General features: G+C 38.5%; 1 protein-coding gene across 1 annotated transcript; it reads left to right on the forward strand.

Moving 5' to 3' along the window:
- Positions 1-555: 555 nt before the first annotated feature.
- Positions 556-18,415, forward strand: PPIL4 (peptidylprolyl isomerase like 4; the record flags this gene model as incomplete). The annotated part of the gene is made up of 12 exons (XM_010172167.2): positions 556-623; positions 709-773; positions 2,543-2,660; positions 4,632-4,774; positions 5,129-5,225; positions 6,680-6,796; positions 8,606-8,730; positions 10,942-11,008; positions 11,767-11,878; positions 13,429-13,525; positions 14,179-14,317; positions 17,985-18,415. Coding segments are annotated over 12 exons (1,373 nt in total), but the record flags the coding sequence as incomplete, so codon positions are not given.
- Between the last annotated feature and the right edge of the window lie 957 nt (positions 18,416-19,372).

The following is a 19,372-nucleotide window of genomic DNA, read 5'->3' on the forward strand; positions in this document are numbered from 1 at the left end:
AACGCGACCTCTGCCGCCCTGGCCTTGCGTGTCGCCTCGGCCCTGGGAAAAGATCCGAGTGGGTGCCGGGGTCTCCGTGGCCGTGAGCAGTCCCCGTGGGCTGCTTGTGTGTGGGCAAGTATGGAATACTCGCCAGCATCAAGTGCTGTTGGGAAGGTGGTTTTTTAAAAATTATTATTAATTTTTAAAATTGTTACGCTTTATTATACATGTAATGCATACTTATTAAAAAAAAGAGAAAATATAACATAATCTAAATCAAAGGGCGACTGTGATCTTCTTTCTTAGGTGTTTGGAAAGCAGCTGGGGAGGAGAAATGTACATTTCTGTATGAGTAGCTGTATTTAGGGTTCTCTGAAGGGGCAGCTTGAGGGAGGGAGGAAGCGTCACCTTTCCTTCCAGCATTTCTCACAGTGTTTGTAGGTTGTGTGCTGATAAGTCTTAACACAGTCTGCTCAGAACACACTTTTCTGCACATTGAACTGGGTATCTGTCATATCTGTACTCATTATATCTGGGGTTTTCTTCAGTAAACATTGATACAATTTTTTGCAGCTTGTCTGAATTTTCTGAAGCTCTGCAAAGTCAAGTACTACAACTATTGTCTTATTTACAATGTACAGGTGAGTGGTCTCAGTTCCTTATTTTTTTATTGGTTTAAATTCACAAACATGAAAGCAATATCTTATGTATTGTGCTTTGTGGCAGAGAGATTTTATTATACAAACGGGGGACCCCATGGGCACTGGCCGTGGAGGGGAATCCATCTTTTGGTAAGTAAAACTTTTGTGTTACTTAATCGACAGAGAAGTTGTATAGAGGAACAGGGGTTCCGATTAGATTGTCTTCAGCTTTCTTGGGACAGAATTACTTATGGGAAGTAAAAATATTGTTGCATAAGCTTCTTTGGTTATCATACCTGGGTACCTTTTAGGTTCCTGTGCTGCCTTTGGCCGTTCAGATTTTTTTCTCTGCACAGTGTTCCATCTCTGACCTTAGAAGCAAAGTTCCGACTAACAAGTTGTACACAAATTTCTCTTTATTTAAAAGTTAACAAATAACTAGAGGTTTGGTTTTGTAAGAGAAGTGTCATAACTAAGTGCTCTGTAGGAGGCAAAATCATTAGCAGTTTGTTACTACTTTAATTTTTGCAACAAAATGTATTTAATTGAGTGGGAGAGGAATATAGAGGCTATACTTGGTTTTCTCTGTGTATAAGAAAGTAATTCTGTTGCTGTAAAAATTTACTTCAGTTCATTTTAGTAACATTGAATGTCTATAAAAATCACTTTTCTTCCTTGTTTAAGATGTTTTCAGTGGCCATGCACATAAAAGTTGAAGAAATCATTCAAACAGCTAGGATGGAAGTTAGCAAAGTGCATATGTTCTGTATGATTCCTTTGCAATTGTTATTAAAAGTACAATTAAAATTGCAGAGCAGAACTAAACCGGGAGTGTTGGGCAACACAGTATACGGAAATAAATGGCTCAGTTTGAACAGAGGCAGTGTTGGTAGGTGAATACGGACTTTTGTAAGTCTGGTCTGTCAGAGCCTCTTAAATACAAAACCTTGAAAACCTGGACCCATGGATCCACTCAGGTGGTCCTGGAAGAAGTATAATTGTGCTGAGCAGATGCAAGCCTTGGTGGGTAAACTTGCTAGACCTGAGCTGTCTCTGCACATGGTTAGGTCAAGTTTATTTTGATATTCTGCTCTTTTGTAATGTTTGATCTTCTGAGGCTCATTGGTATGGCAGTTAGGGAAGTAAAGTGTGATGAGAGAGTGGCAGGTTCTGTTCCCCTGTTAGCATGGGGAATGGCAGTTTGTCTTTTCTACCTGTTCATTACTGCTGAAGTCCACTAAATTGGAGTTTCTGTTCTTGCTACCCAGAAAACTGATGCAAGTAAAGTTTAATTTGAATCCTCTCTTCATAGAGGCTTAGCATTAGGGGTTCAAACAGAACACTACCCTTAAATATGGGCAAACGTGTATTGACTGTGCCTCTGTCAGCTATAGAGTGAGGCAAAATGAGTTAGTCAGGGTTAGTCTTAAAAAATGAAAAATAATTCAACGATTTGCCATATCCTGTGTATCTCAAATTACTGCATGCAGTCCTGTCTACGTGATGAACTAAGTGGCTTTCCATTTATCTCAGAAGATAAATTTGTGACATAAATTACTACGTTTTTACATTGTGGATTAAGTTATTTTTACAGATTATACTTATCAAACTATATATTTGCTTCATGCCTTAGAAAAGTGTTATATACTGCACTTAAAAAAAAATACAAGTAGACTCCCAACCCTCACAACAAAAGCTGCCTTGAAATGCCTCAGAGAAAAATCTGTTGTTCCCTGTAATATAAAGTGAACTATGTAAGTATACAGGTCCATAAAAATGTGCATGGATTAATGTAAATTCTGGTTTGAATGCCAGTGTAAAAATTTTTAAGGTGCTTTATTCACTGTTTCACAACATTTGTTTATCTCACTTTTAAAAATTCCTTTGCCTTGTAACGTATTTGTTATATATATTTTCAGTCAACTGTATGGTGATCAAGCTAGATTTTTCGAGGCAGAAAAAGTACCGAGAATTAAGCACAAGAAAAAAGGAACCGTGTCAATGGTGAACAATGGCAATGATCAGCATGGATCACAGGTCAGCACACGGTGTTGGAAAGCATTGGTACATGTCTGAGTAACTAAAATGAAAATTCCTTCCATGTACAAAAGAGGCACAACAAGGACAGTGTCATCTCAATAGCATCATCTTGTAATGTGGTCAAAAGGCATGTAAAAAAACAGCCACAGACAAGTATTTTGCATAGTGTCCCAGGTGCCAGTGTGTATTTGATTGCACACAAGAAAGAGATTCAAATGCTCAGATTAAAATCCTGTCCTAGATTAATTTTATAAATTTTATTTGTTATAATTCAGTCCTCTATTTTTTTCCTTTTTTTATTAATTTCTTTTAATACCTTGATGTGATTTTGCTAATTTATAGAACGGGCAGGAAGAAATCCTGTAGTTAAATAGAGTAAAAAGTAAGGAAATTGGGTTTTAAAATAATCTTAAAAATTCATGTTAGTTTGGAAGCTGAAATCATATCACAGTTTCCTCTGTATGGTTACATAAAAGTGTGCATCAATAATAGAATCTAAGTTTACAGTTTTATCCCAGTGCTGTTATAAAACAGTTTTTGAAAGTGTTGTTCCCTTTGCTGTTCCCTGTTCATGTGCACAAAGTTTTTGCTGTATTATAAATAAATATACTCAAATGTACCTCTAATATCACGGAATGATATTATTTCTAAAATACTATTTTAGATGCATTATTACTTTTATATATTAAAATGCCTCACTTGTAATATCCATATGTTTTAATTTTAAAAAGAGGATTTTTTTAATAATGGATGAGCAGTTTTAAAAAAGTAACGTTTTATTCCAGCTAGAGCTTGTAATATATGGAGTTAATTTTGCAGCTTCCCTGCACTGTGTGTATGAAATTGTTTGTTTGAGTGGGAGGTTTAGGAAGAAGAGATGACATTTTTATATGCATTTAAGAATGCAAACTGCTAGCATATACACAGGCATATGAGAATTAATCTAGTTCCCAGGAACATTATTGCAGCTTCTTCCTTGGAAAGAAAAATTCCAGTAAGGAATTACGTGGAGTTGGCTTAAAATACAGTGGAGCTCAGCATAACCTATACCAAATACTAACCAGTCTTAACTGTGTTGCAGAGAATGAGCAGTGAGATGTTACCTGTCAGATTGTAAAGCATGGATGTAGTGGTTGTGCTCTGTTACTTGTGCATACCTGCTTCCTCCTCTTTCATTCATTACCAGGTGTCCTCTGTCTTTAATTTGTGGCCAAGTGTTCCGTTGGTACCAGTTTTCATACCTTCAGTTTTGCTCTAAAGTGAATCACCTGATTTGTGTTGGGATACATTTCGGTGCCAGTCCCAGCTGATCTACTGTGTTCTAGTTTTCCTCTCAATGCTGCTGCATCCCGTTTTTTGGGAGAGGAGGGTTTGTGACACAAGGGGAGGGAGGAAGGAAAAAAGTCTGGATAGAAGCAGGTGAAGGTAGAACTGTGGAAGCTTTTGCTAAAATTATGCAAATGCGCCTGCCGAATGCAGTTCAATGAACAGGTGAGCTCAGCTCGGAGCTCACTGCTGCCCAGAGGGGCAGCCTTGCCCTTTCCATCCTCTCCCTTTTATCAGCTGTCATGCCTGTCACATCGTTTGCTGATCTCGCTCAACAGACCTACCTGGCAGACAACTGTCTGCTCTTCCCTTGCTGCTCTGGTTTTCTGCCAGATCACTGAGTCAGGTCAGTTCACAGAAGGGTGGAATGAGCCAGAGCTGCAAACTGTGAAAGGAAACTTGTATGAGAGAGTCTCTCTTCCTCAGGCAGTGGCTGTGAGCTGAGTTCTGTGAGCACCATGTTCTCAGAGCTGATGGAAGAAGACTAATCTGCAGAAGTCAGGAAGAGTTTTTTGGGGGTTTTGTTGGGTTTTTTTTTTTTCTTCTCCACTGATTTCAGTGGGAGTTGTACCTCTCCTACAGTAAAACTGGAGCCCTCAATTTTTCTATTTACTGTTACTGGTTTTGTATCTTCTTTGGTAGTTTCTGATTACTACGGGGGAAAACCTGGATTACCTCGATGGTGTGCATACAGTATTTGGAGAAGTGACAGAAGGCATGGATGTATTGAAGACAATTAATGAAACCTTCGTAGACAAGGACTTTATCCCATATCAAGATATCAGGTATGACTGCTCTTAACTTTCCTTTTTGAGGAATACATTATAATTAAACAAATTAATCCTTTTTGGAAGCTAGATTAATATAGCGATAGCAGGTGACTTGTACGTGGTATTTTAAATATTCTTTTATTCCAGTATTATTGGTAAGATAAACAGGTATTAAAATAAACAACTATATAAGAAAATGTGGAACTATGTTGCCTTTAAAAAGCATCAGTGCTAGTATTTACAAGCATACAGTATGCTTGGCTGTTCGGGATGTAACTGAGAATCAGCGGGGCTGGTTTCCTGTTACTTGGGTAAAGAGAGTTTTACTTGCATATGACTGATGCTGGTCTTGATTTTGTTTTCAATAAGGATAAATCATACAGTAATTTTAGATGATCCATTTGAAGATCCACCTGGCTTGTCTGTTCCTGATCGCTCACCAGAACCTACTAAGGAACAGCTAGATGTAAGTGTTTGTGATAGCTTCTTGGGGAAAAGTTGTAAGAAATAATTAAATAAATGATCCCTATCAGTGGCCAGCACAGACTTGGTCAAAATAAGAATTCTATCTTTTAAGACTTTGTCTGTCAAATCTATATCCTAAAAGAGCTAACACATTTTTTAGTGTAGGAGGATAAGATTTGCTCATCTGCTCATGCCAGCCTGAGTTCTAATATGTCAAATGCTTGTCTGTTATTTGGGGCTGTTGCTGTGTTTAATCAAATACAGCTGCTTAATCTTTCAAGAAAAGGATAAAAAGGTGACTTGGGTGCTCTCCCTTATGACTATGGTGGAGTTAGGTTGGAAAGCCCTATTTTAGATTTCTGGTTACAGTGCAGTTAAGCAAAACATTCAGAATATTCACCTTTGGTAGTACTAGTTTTTTGTATACTCTGGTAGAAGAAAAAATACAACTAACATTAATATTAAAGTGCTTACTGCTGTTTTCCTTCTAAATGTGAAATAGTCTGTGTTTCAGTGGAAGTAATCTTGGTCATTCTTTGAGTTATATCTGCAAGCATGCATGCTGTTTTAGTGTATTCGTTCAAACAGAAAGAACTGGCTAAAAATATAATTGTAAGTATTCATAACTTACTCATAGCATGCAGTTATGGAAGTTGCTATGTGATATTATCTCCTTGTATGGAAGCAGTTGTTTCAAGGAATGAATAAATTGACAGAATATGGTTTATTTTTAAGCTTAATAGATATAATTGCAAGATTGGAATTAGGCTTTCATAGTACTTCTGCACTGTGAGTAATCTCTGATGTACCTTCTGATATGTTAAATGATATAAGGAGTTTAATAGCTCACTGCCAACTGCGTAGAAATTTGAAAGCTTATATTTAGTTTTCTTCCCCCATAGCCTGTGTGACCTTTTGGTGTAGAAACGTCTGTAAGAAGGGCAGCATTCTAGAGATGCTGATGAGGATAAAAAACTAAACCTCAAATCCTGCCTAGATGTAGATGTGTAAAAGCAGAAATTCTTGTTGTGATATACTATATTTAATTTTTGAGTCTTATTAGACACCACAGATATTTGCAGTGTTCCTTATCTTCGTTTCTGGTCGAAGCTATCTAGATGAGAAATGAGTTGACACTTGTGGTGAGATGTTGAATATGAGATGGGAGTATAAAGGAATTTAGAATATCTAACTGAATATGGTTCAAATTGGGCCTGAAAGTTCATGTGTAGTTCACAGTGCCTGAAACACATGAGGATAACATCTTCTATCTTTAAAAAAAAAAAAAAATCTAAGTGGGAAGAGCAGAATGAAAGCCCAGTTCTGCAGAGATCCAGTACTTAATAATTTTTCATGTCTTGGGGGGTGAGTGGGAGGCCATCCAAGTAGTATTTAGAAAATTAGAATTTTTTGACCACGACTTGGTAAGGAACAGCTTTTTCCTTCATCTTTCAGAGTGGCAGAATCGGAGCAGATGAAGAAATTGACGACATGAAAGGACGGTCTGCAGATGAAATAGAAGAAGTTCAGGCAGAAAGAGAAGCAAAAACTAGTGCCATTCTTCTGGAAATGGTGAACATCTTGCTCTCTTTACTTTTTAGATGTTATTCCTCTGTGTGTGCATGTTATATTAAGTCTAGGAGGATGTGTATTAGTTATCTTTAAATTGCTTATCTGATGATGATGTCATGGCTCAGAATCTGTGCTATTAAATGTCTGTGAAAGGGATTGAGCATCAGCACTGGAGGTGATTTTCTGTTAAAACAGGTGATATTTCATTTTCAAAGCCAGGATTAAAAGTGGATCAGTGGAGGCTTTTTAAAAACTTGCTAGAAATTAATCCAATTAAAAACCATATGTAATATGCTGGTGAATATCTTTAATCCTGGAGAAAGTTTAGCATGTATGGGAGAGAGTTGAACTAATCTGAGATAATATTTTCCCAGTACATATAGCGGCATTGATACTGCATTATTCATATATGTAATGGCTGTCTTCCTTCTGTGGGATTAGTTGAATTTAACATTGGTTAACTTTATGTTCTTCCTTCTTAAATACAATGTTTGGTAACTGTTGACAGTTGTAAACTCCATATAGTAACAACAATTGTAAATAGGCTTTGAAGTCTTCTTTTGTTTTATTTTAATTTTTTAAGGAAAAAAGCACACACACTGTTGAAGGATGGGTGAATCCATCACACTTTTTTACAACTACCCAATTCAAATTTATGGTGAATAGTTTGCAGCAGAGTACTAGACTAAGGTCAGTCCAGATGTGACCACAGTGTTGTAGGACATCTACAGGTGTGGGCCCCTTTTTGGCAGCAGCAATGTGGCTTATGACCTGTTTTCCAGATAAAGTTACAATTATCTAAAAGAGGCAAGTGGGGTATGTGAGTCAATGAAGTAAATTCCAGTGAGTATTGCTGGATAGTATGCCATAGGGATCTGTGTTACAGAGGCTGAAGAGATGAAAAACGAAGTGTGCTGATAGCTTCACTGGTTTGAAAAACCCTAACTCTTAGTTCCATTGTTGTTTTGTCGAAACAGTAAACTTCTCTGAGGCTGTCACGTGCTTAAACTCCTTGTGTGTTCTCTTTTGTGGAATCTGCTTCTTACTTGTGTTATTTTGCTTCTTTTTGCTATCAAACTAATGTGCATTGCCTTTTTATTAGCATCTTAAGTAAAAGATGAAGATAAGTTTTTAAAATATCACTAGTCTTCTGTTCAGTTTTTTAAAAAGTACTGCAATTCAGCATGAGGTTGTGTGTGCATTTACCTTTTTCTCTAACTTAATTTGCTACTTCGAGGATGAGAATTTTGATCAAAGGTTGCAAACATCGAAGTTGTATGTACTGTAAGCAAGTGTTGTTTCTTAGTAATCATGAAAGCTTTCTCCCTTCTGCCTGTCTGAACAAAGTTGCATTATTGTAACTTCTTGTCCTTATCAAGCTATCTTAAATTTAATCTTATACTAGCTGTTGCCAGATTTCAAGGAAAGGTGAGTTTATCTTAGGTACAGACAGAGACTAAGGAGTGGATCCAATCCCTTTTTGTTTTTGTAACACAGTGGCTTTAAAAGTACACTTTCACCTTCTAGAACTGTGTATTTGTTATACTATAAGCAGGCAAAGAAGGCAGAAAGTATTTGTGACTTTCACAAAGTCCTAGTGATGGAATTGCAAATAGGTAGTAATTTTTAGGTGCTATGGAAAACACTTTATTTCTGACATTGAGTAGGAAAAATATTACATTAATTTTTTATTTTGTGATAGGAATGCATCTAAGACCATCCAAAAGATGTGTTGCCAGTGTGTTTGTGGCAATAAAATGTAGAGAGATTTAGGCAGAAGTGATGAAGGTCTTTTTCTGTATGCCATAGGTGGGAGACTTACCAGATGCAGATGTCAAGCCACCAGAAAATGTGCTGTTTGTTTGTAAGCTGAATCCTGTGACCACAGATGAAGACCTAGAGATAATATTTTCACGATTTGGTCCCATTAAAAGGTAATTATTGTAAAATAAAAAAAGAAAACCTTCTTTTTTGAAACTGAATGTGATGCCTGCCAGTCTCTTATAGGCTTGGCTGCTAAGTAGTATTCTGTTGTGTCTGGAGATTTATCCTGTGCCTGTATGTATTTGGAAAGAGACCACAACAAAGGTGATACAAAGTCACATCTAGCTAAGTGAGTATCCTGTCCCAGCAGTGTTTTAAGTGGAAGCCTGGGGAAGTGTAGGAGCAAGGAAAGCATATGGTACCCTCCCCAGCCTTCATCCTCTCCATCCTTTCAGCAGTTTTTATCTCAGGTGCTACATGAACTAGATACAGTCTCTGGGTTTTTCTGGCATTTCTGGCATCTGATATACTCCTCGTTAAGGTGTTCCTCATGCCTGCTGCCTTTTCTAATTTTGAACTTGGCTGCTAGTAGTTTCAGTTGATTCCTCCTAGTACTGTTATCAAAAGACATGATGAGCAGTGAAACCTACTTTCTTACACCTCTATTCTATACCCCAAAGTAATTTTTTCCTTGCTGAGGGCACTAGCCTATATAGTCATGCTTTGTAGAGGAATTTTCCTTACATTGTTTCCATTTTCTCAACATTTTTCTGTTCTTTTGTTTTAATCTCAAGATGATTGGACCAGAATTGCACACAGAATTAAAGAAATTACAGATTTACAGTGGCACAGTGGTATTTTCTGCTTTGCTCTCAACTAATTTTCTAGTTAAAGCTTTTTTTTTTTTTTTTTTTACAGTGCACAATTAGGATTCCTCTCCTCTTGTTCCATTTATCTGTGTTGAATGTCATGCTATTTTGTTGTTCACTTGGTCTCCTATGAACTTTCTGCAGTTTTTTCAGTCTTTATTTTTGCCACCTTTAAGAATTCAGTATCATCAGCAAACTCCACTGGTGACCTCTTTACCTTCTCAATGAGAAATGGCTGTTTACTCTTACCTGGTCTTTCACATGTTTATCAATGCAAAGATGTTTCTTATGCCATTGCTGCTTAGTTTCCCCCAAAGCCTTTGGTGCAGGAGTTTATTAGAATTTCCAGAGGGATTTCATCAAACAGATCATCATTGTGCATAAACCTATTGATTCTTTCAGAGAATTTCACTGAGGTTTATTCAGATGCTTCTGAGTAGGTCTTATTTATTCAGATGCACACTAATACTGTTCTGCATTGAGTTTCTACCAGTTTGTGCAGTACTGGCACACAGGCCTGCAGACTCCCAGGTCCTTCACTAGACTCTCTGTCTGTGTGTGTGAGTGCAATTGGCATTGTGTTTGTCACTCTTACTACTGCAGCATGATTGTCCTAGGGGTTTCTTACACTTTTTTTTTCTCCATCAGTTTGTTCAGTGCCTCTTCTGCAGTCCTTCTGCTTTCAGATAGGTTCTTTGAATAATCCACAAAGGTGGGTTCTGGCACAAGACTCATACCTTCTTCCTTGCTGATGACTGCTGCAAATAATTCATATAGCTTGTCTGAACAGCCTTGTCTTCTCTTTTATGTGCCTCCTCCCCCTTTTTTTTTTTAATCTTGATCATCTTTTGGATTGTGTATCCTAATCCTGATATGTCACTTCCTCAGTAAGCAGGGGGAAGGTCTCACCTTAATACCGTATTTCCTGCCCTTTCTGCCTGTCTGGTGTCCTTCAACATCCCGTAGTCAGAATTCTCACATCATATACAAGAGCTTGGTGGTGCAGTACTGTATTGTTCCCATTTTGTGCTTACTGATTCAGTACTTCAGGCTTCGTATTTTTGCCCACTGAACTGCCTGATAAGAAGATGGCTGCTAAGGAGGTGCTTGCTAAGAAAAAAAAAAAAGCTTGTCACGTGATGTCTGTTTAAACTTTCCTTAAAATGACTGAGAAAGCAGAATGTGAAACTTCTTGTCTTACATTAATGAAATGCAAAAAATCTGTAACAAACAGTAGTGTTGGAAAACAGAATTTGTTACATTAATTGGAAATTAACCTCTAGTTCTACACTTCATGTTAACCACTTGTGAGTTAAGTGTAATAATTACTCAAGCAACGTCACATGTGTTTTTTCTGTTCAGACACCCCCACATCAGTAAGGGTCTCAGAATCAAGTGTTATAATATCTTCAAGGATTTTTTTTTTTAATGTTACTCTGCTTTTTAAGCAGTGCTTGCCTATGTTTTTTGCTTCAAGAACACTGACATTTTAATTTCGTATTAATTTTTCAGCTGTGAAGTGATTCGAGACTGGAAGACTGGTGAATCCCTTTGTTATGCTTTCATTGAGTTTGAGAAGGTATGATTTTTAAGTATACTGTATGTAGATTCTGCTTATAAAAGGTCATTTTCAGTGTACTTCCATTAAGGAAAAACAATGAGATCTTCAAGTGTGGAGTAGCTAATATTTTCTCTTACTGACTCAGTTGTAGAAGTTGTAGGTCCTAAATGAGGCAAATATTTAAGTCTTTCTCTGTTCAACCAAGCAATACAAATATGTTCTTCTTGCATTGTCTTGAAACTAGTGGGAGGGAAGCAGGTAGCACATTAAGACATTAAGGTAGATCAATGTGTATGGGGTGTCCTGTACTGGGCTTGTAAATGATGCTTTATCAACATGCTGCTCTTACTGTGAGATTGATGGTAAAAGTTCTCTTGATGGTGCATAGCTTCTTGTTTGTATCTGCTAATCTCTAATCTGTGAGGAAAACTGTTACCACTTTGCTTAGCCTGCTCATGTACTTAAAATGGGGCTTTTGTTAGTTGTCCTTTTTTTCTCCTTATTTTTCTGAATGTATTACATGTGCCAAACATGTAGCTGGGTTGGCAAATTTTTAAAATAGTGAAATGCACTAAAGAAATAGAATTTGAAATGCTTACATTTGGACAAAGCATAACTATTTCTTTTGAAATGACATGATCCAAGAAGTGCTGTGCTTTAGGGAATTTTAGGAAAAAATGTATGCGATTAAGCAGTTGAGTTTGTGTTTGAATTCTTCAGTGAATATTCCTATGAAATAATCATGACTCAAAATTTTCTTGAAACATTAATATCAGGAAGAAGACTGTGAGAAAGCCTACTTCAAAATGGACAATGTGCTGATAGATGATAGACGGATACACGTGGATTTTAGTCAGTCTGTTGCAAAGATTAAGTGGAAGGGAAGAGGTAGGTGGTACCTTTGCAATTCTTTGACCTTCATAACTTAATAAGCCATGACTTCTAAACTGTAAGTATTATATAAAAAGATGCAATTGTTATGAGCTTAAATCATCTCATCTTCAGGGGTACAAATTTTCCTAGCACTGTAATAAATAGAGCAACACAGTTGCTAGCTCTTCTCTCTTCACTTGTTCCGTAAGAAAGAGTAGAAGGGTTTTCTATGGTTATATTAACATTACTTTGCCATGGATTGCCTTTTTGTCAGTTGTATTTTTGCCAGTAAATAATTTGTTCCTCTCAAGCTTTGAAAGTGATGTTTTTTGATATTGCTTATTAGCAAAATAATATGGCAGTACATTGTTAATTTCTGTTTCGTTTTCTTTATTCACTGTATAACAGTTGGTTGTACGCAAGAAAAAGTTAGTATGCAGGCCAGGGTTATCCCCTCTTCCACCTCCTGTAGGTCAGGCATATTGCATAGTGGGCTGTATGTTGTATAACCCAATTTTAGATGTTTGAGGATGTTTTGGGAGGAAAAAGATGGTGGGAGAGGTGGATACAGTGGTTATTTGGTTGTTGGGGACTTGAGGAAAACACGACCTGGGAGAGGTGACTGCATTGCAGTGGTGATGTTCTGCCTAAAAATACAGTCAGCCCTCAATTGTTTGCATACAGCTTCTCCCAGCTGGGGACTAGTCATGAACACTGAGGTAGAGCTGAGGTGACCACCTTGTAATCCACACCATGCTCTGCAGTGCATCCTGTGCTAACAGACTACCTAGAGAACTTTTCTTTATCTGTGTAACTTAGGTATGAATTGCCCTAAATATTGGAAAGCTTATTATATTGTCATCTTGTTGTGCTTATATGGTACTCAAAAAAATTACCTAGGGGAAGTACTGTCCTTCCACCTGAAGCAGCCGTTTCTGACCTAGGCAGTTAATATTGCAGTTTGAAGCGTGACCGTGGGATGGCAGCACGCTGCTGTGGAATAGTTTATGAAATAATCTGTGAGCTGGTACTTTCAAGTGAATGAAGGGAAAATGAAATCTGTCATAACCCCTCTTTAAATCAGGCCATGACAATTTTTTTTTTAGTTTTTCCATTTGAATTCCTAAGCTGTAGCTGTCTCAGGGGTTTCCTTTTGTGCAGCCTGGACCAAAAAGTTATTTAATTAATGATAGTAGTCTGTAGATTTTCATGGCAACAGCATTTTAAGTAATGTGACATAGAACTTGTAATCAAAGTGGGACTAAACCAGTTGCTAAATCCTGCTTTGTGGTCCTGTTCATGTGTTGTCTCCTCTGAGCTTGAGTGAGGAGAAAGTTTTATGTTGTTTAATGGGATCTGCAAGCAAGGGAAGGACAGAAAATCAAAGCTTGTCCTACTCTCTTCTGCTCACCCAGATGTCAATATTGTTTCTGGAACTGTTTCCTGCTATGAGTCTCTGTATGGTTATGAAGAGCCCTTAAATTCATAAGCAGAACTTAGTAATAGGTGTGGATCTTGGTTGGTTTTTTAGTTGAAGTGAATTTAATTTATTTCTCTGTGGACAGGTGGGCGGTATACCAAGGATGATTTCAAAGAGTATGAAAAGGAACGTGACAAACCTTCAAAACTAGCTTTGAAAGAGAAGGTGAAACCAAAGCAGGAGTATCCTTTTCTGGTCAAAGGTATTTTTTGAACTAAGTACAGTTTATGAAAACAGCCTGGAAAAGACTTCTTATCCTTAAAGTGTGCCAAATGGGTGTTTTGCTGCTGCTTCATGTAACCATTTGGTGTTTGAGATGGAATTAAGCATTTTGCATTTTTCATTTGATGACTTTGAATTTAGTCAGATCGGAATGTGCTGTTTCACTTCCATGTTGCATGCAGATAAATAATGTTCCCAGTCTAGAGCCCTGGAATGACATATGGCATAAAAGGGTTTTAAGTATTTTCACAAGGAACCTGCTGCATCCAGAATGAGACCATAGGACTAACTAAATCATGCTCTGTGAGTCAGCTTTGCTTGTGGTGAGCATGAGAGAAGAGAAGACCATCGCTTATTCAGATATCAGCAGGTAGAAAAGAAAGGAGCATTTGGAGCTGGCTGTACTGTTCCACAGGGCAGAATTCAGTCATTTTTGCACAGCTGATTTTTTTTGTTTGTTTGTTTGTTTTCAATGCATACAGTCCTGTTCTGACTGAAATACATAGTAAGTCTTGGTAAACCCTGGTCTGATAAACAGGGACTTGTTTGCTTTGTGTTCTGCTATTTATTTATATAAAGTAACAGATCTGTCCTTAACCAACACAATAATCAGTGCCAAGTATGACCTTGTGCTGGATGAGGATGTAGAAGAGTCTCAAACAAGTCAGTCACACTTGGCTAAAAAACAAAAGAAGAAAAAGCACCACCACTCTGAAGATGAAGAGGATGACAAGAGGACCAAAAAATCTAAGGTACTAACCTCTTAGTGCATTAATTTTATACCTGTTTATTTTTCTTGTAATAAGAGAAGCCAGGAAAAATAAGCCTGATGTTGAGCTGAGGACATGGTGTGCAAAGTCCTGTAAAATACAGCAGTTGTAAATGTGCAGAAGGCTGATGTTAGTATCTGATTATGAAAGAGGCTTTCCAGATCTTCCTGGACTTTTGAAGCTTGGCATGTCTGAATGGCTTTTTGCCAAAACATCCCGAAGAGGCAATGTAGCCTCTCATAAAGTAGATGATCTTCAGCACTTTGAACCTGTTGTTCCTGTTTTCCCAGTCATAAACTGGTAGTTAATCAGATTTCATGAATTCAAAATATTTCTCGTTTCTTGACAGACCAGCATGCATTGGCTTTTTCCCGTATGGAATCAGAAACACAATCTCTTTTGCATTATCTTTTTTATTTCTCCTTGATGGTTTTTGGAAGCATTTTTGTAAAATCTCCATGCAGATTTGCTTGCATCTGTATTGTGCAGGCACGTGGTGCTGTAAGAGTCGGACCATGGAGGAGATGGTCAGAGGACAATAGTTCTGTCGTTCGTTAGTTCCACTGCTGCCTGTCAGGTCAGCGTTCTGGCGTTTCTGTGAGCTTGGGATAGTCGCGATGTTGATATTTTATGGAAGCAATGTCAGCGATGGTAAAGCGGAGGGTTAACCACCATTGGAGAGAGCGTTAGGGAGAATTGAACTGAGCTGAAAAAACTCCCTGAAGCCCCAGTATTTTAACAATGTGAACTTTATGAGTGAGAGCAAAGCTGTCTTCTAGCAATTTTGCAGAAAGTGATGAGGTTCCAGGCACAGTAAATAAAGCCATTGTCCTGACATGAGTTTTGAGCGCTGCTTTAAGTTCTGTGCACAGGGAACATACACGATTCGGTTGTTCCATTGCATCGCTTCTTGCTATGGTGCTAAAATAACTTCTCTCATGAACGTTAGAAATTAGCTTTTTTCAGTGCCACCAGTAAGCCCTCTTGCTCATTTGTGGTACAAGTCTTTTTGTCAACTATATACTAATTCAGTCAGGATCCCTTGGGTAGAGGGGAGAGACCGGGTAATGAATGTCTCGATCGGAATGTATACATACAAGGTCTGAACTAATGTTGGTTTAGACTTCCTCCTGTCTTTTTGGCTGATTGACATTGTCCCTTTAACATTCTTGAAACAGATATTTCTGGAAGTAGTCTTTGTTCTTGATAGTTCAGAAATTACATGTGTGGAACTGGCTGGTCTTGTGTTATTAGCAGAGAATGTTTTAAATAATTCAAATGTCTCCACCCATGCAGGTGGTACAACAAGTAGTGTCAGCAATAGGCTGTATGTTAGTCTCTGTATGTTATAGCTGGTACAAGGGGACTGCGAGACACATTAGCAGTGGATTTCATAGAATAAAAACATGAGGACAGGGGGATTCCTGGTGCTATTTCCAGGTTCTGGAAAATAGTATTTTCTAGTGCTTGACCCTGTGATCTCTTCTGTGTCTCTGTATATCTTTTTGTGATTTAGTCACCTGCTCCTCTTGTGGTTTGTTCCTGTAGTCTACTGCTGCTGTATTCTGGCATCTTCTTCTTTCCCACTGCTTTCCTCTCTGTTGCTCAACTTTACCCATTTTGATGTAAATAGCTTTGCCTTCTTATGTCCAAAATCACAGGTGGAGGCTTACTTCTATTCTCTGATGGCAAGCAATGTAGTTCCCTCTTGGAGCTGTGAAAATGAGTTTGAGAGGAATCTTTCTCTGGGTCTGCACTTGAATACTCTTGTTAGTTGTACTGTGGAGTATGTACTCAGTCTGATTTAGAGATTCAGTAGGTGAAATCTGCAGGCAGCTTAGCTGACAAATCCTGTTTAGCACATACAAAATGTAATTTATTTATTTAGATTTATAATTCATGCATAATCTAGGAAACTTGTACAAGAGCAGGGGAAGGAGGCATGTTCTTGAGGCAGAGTATGTTCAGTGTCAGTACCGAGACCAGCACAGAGCAGAACAGGCTGGAAACTTTTGGTGAATGGTAGCGTTTTTAGTATGGGCGAACAGAGCGTTTCCCCTTAACCCTATTTTGGAAATATTAGAATATAATTAGAATACAGTTCTTACCTCAAGAACTTTAAAACAGAACAACAGCAGACCTTCCACAGCTAATTGGCCAAGGTACACAATAGCCACGCTTCATACGTAAACTTGTACCCTGAGCTCCTAGTGTGGCAGAAATTGTAATTAACAGAGAACAGAGTCTTACAATGGGAAGTTGTGGCAACTGAAACTGCAGCTCCAGCTATGACTGAAGGGGTTGTATTTTCTGAATAGTTTCCATGATGTTGAGTTGTTTTTCTGTTCTCTTGCTGTATTTTTTTTTTTCTCGAGTATATTTTGACTCATCCTTTTCTTAGTCTGACACGTTTCCTGAATCTTCAGCCTCTGTGTTGATGTTTTAAGAATATATTTTTGAATCTTGTGCAGTTTGACTTGATTCCAGAGGCTAGAAGAGGTAGGGTGTAGTGGCTTGTAAGTAACAGGATGTGGGTCTGGAGCAGGAGGCTGCACCACCATGTGGGTTTGTGAATAGGATTTGGTAGAGTTTATCTGCATACTGGTCATGCTTCTGCTTGAGATCTATATTACAGCTTTGTTCCTCATTTCTCTGCAGAGCAAATCTGTCCTGTGTGCTGAGCCATGCAGTCAGCATTCTTGGTGATGATATGCAGAAAACCAGGGAAATACAAAAATTCCTAATTTTTGGCTGCCTGAACTTGCAGCATTTTTTTTTTTTTAAAGAGTTTGTGTGTGTGTGTGTGTGTGTGTGTGTGTGTGTGTGTCTGTGTGTGTACTGAAACACCATTACCACTTGGAGTACATACTGTTGGCCATTCCATTTTAGGCCATTTTAAATTAGATAGACTTGTACCACTTAGAGTTTACTATGTCTGTGTGTGAGCGTATCCTCATGTGTTTTCTGTATGGGTCATACCCGTCAGCCTGCAAAATACAACTAATTTTTCATTAGCTCGTTATTGTTTGACTGTACATTTTAAAGGACTGGATTCTCCACGTTGCCTTTTCTTGTGGACCTGTAGCTTCAAGGAAGTGGAGTAGTTTTCATGCATGTGTCTGTAGTTTTGGTCTTCGTGTCATTCATTTTTCTGAAGCTTAGAATTTGGGCCTTTAACGATTGTTATTGGCAGGTCTTAAAAAGTGTTCTGCATCTTCATAGCACTGGAATGCTTGTGGGGCTTGAACCAAAACCTATGATTGAAATACTTCCGTTGCTTAGGTAAGAAGTCAGTATCCAAACCTAGCTGAGAAGCTTGTGTGATGCTTATGAAGAGTTTGATAATATCCATCTGAGTTGAATCACTGATTTTACCAGGTTTTGCTAAAGCTTCTGAGGACATACAAGCAGGAGCATGCCTGGCAGCCATGTTTTTTTCCACAAATGCTGACAAAGGCTGTAGACTTACCTTCACATAGTTACAGTGGGTATTTTTTACGTGCTGTCTTTTTCAAATCATCATGCACGTGAATATATTTCAGGTAGTACCAGCCTTAGCTGAGGAACCAACCATGCTTGACTCTTTTCTAGTCTTTGTGTATTTTCCCCTTTTGTCTGTAATGGCATATCTGTCCAATTCCTTTAATAGGATTCTGATCGAAAACATGAAGGAGAGCGCTGCAGAGAGAAGGTCAGGAGTGAGAAGAAAGACAGGCACCGGAGTCGCAGCCGGTCTCATGAGAGAGACTACGCTTACAGCAAACAGAGAGACAAATACAAGGAAGACTTCCAAATGAGAGACTGGGATAAAAAGGCAGACAGAAGCAGAAGCCCTAAGAAATCAAAAGACAAAGAGAAGTCCAGGTACAGATGAAGGATGAAGAAAAGAGAGAGAGAAGCTAAAATATGTTTTCTTCCAGCATTTCCAACTTTCTTGCAAATGGATGCATGCTTGCTGGATAAAAGCAGTTGCATTCTGTTGGCAGCTTGGCCTTACAGTTCTGTGAATGGCAATGTATGACTGTTGGAGTAAGCCTTGATTCCAGAAAGGCTGTTTCAATAAAGGATTTCACATTAGTGAAATGGTTCTAGTATCTGATAAGGAATGTTGCTTAAAGCTTTCTGGAAACATAAGCGTGCACTAACAAGTGAACTGCCCTTCTCCACTGTGAAGAGATCTGTAAGACGTACCTTGTTTCTACAGGGAGGTGGTATTTATCTTTCAGCACTTCCCAATGCTATCCCAATGAGTGTGATAGAAGAACTGGGGAGACACAAATGTGCTGTGCACACACTCCTTCCAGAAAGTGGGCAAATACCATTTGTATATGAATATTCAAAACTCTGGTGCTTCTGGTTGGCTTAGTCCTGTCGGCTCCACTTGCTGGCACCATGGCACAGCAGTAGTTAGAGGCACTGCAGTACTGCTGTGCTGCTTGCAAGGGTGATGGAGGTGCTGCACCAGACCAGATCAGTAGCACTCGCTTGCTCCCTTATTTACACAGATCGCTTGGGGTTGTGGCATTGCCAGAGAATGCCAGAACTGAGATTCACTTGATGCTTGGTCCGTCTGGCCTCTGTAGTGTTAGGGGGGGTCCAGCTGCTATGGTGTCGGGCAGGTTATGTTGGGTGGGTAAAAAAGAAGAAAATAGTCTCCAGCAGAATTAGCAGGAAAACAGAATGTGTAACTTGCATTGTATTTGCCAAAGCCTAGATGGGATTAATTATCAGGGTTCGTGGCAGAAGAAGGTCAGTTAATAACTCTTCATCTACAGAGGAATGCAGGTGATGTTATCAGAGCCTGGGTCCTAATGAAAATTGGAAGGCTCTTAAATGTCTGACTTGCTCTGATAAGACCTCACCATCTGAACAGTGCTAGCCAGTAGGCGTACATTTTAAGAACACGTACATCCTCCTCTTTCTCTCCAGAGAAGAGATCTTCCACTGTTAGGAGTGGAGGAGGGACATGGGGAATAGTATTTGTCCCTTCTTCCCTTCCATGGAGTATGTGATGGCTCAGAGGCACTCTACTTTGAT

This window comes from Antrostomus carolinensis, unplaced genomic scaffold, assembly GCF_000700745.2.
Source record: "Antrostomus carolinensis isolate BGI_N321 unplaced genomic scaffold, ASM70074v2 scaffold15447, whole genome shotgun sequence".
In the NCBI taxonomy this organism is placed as follows: Eukaryota; Metazoa; Chordata; class Aves; order Caprimulgiformes; family Caprimulgidae; genus Antrostomus; species Antrostomus carolinensis.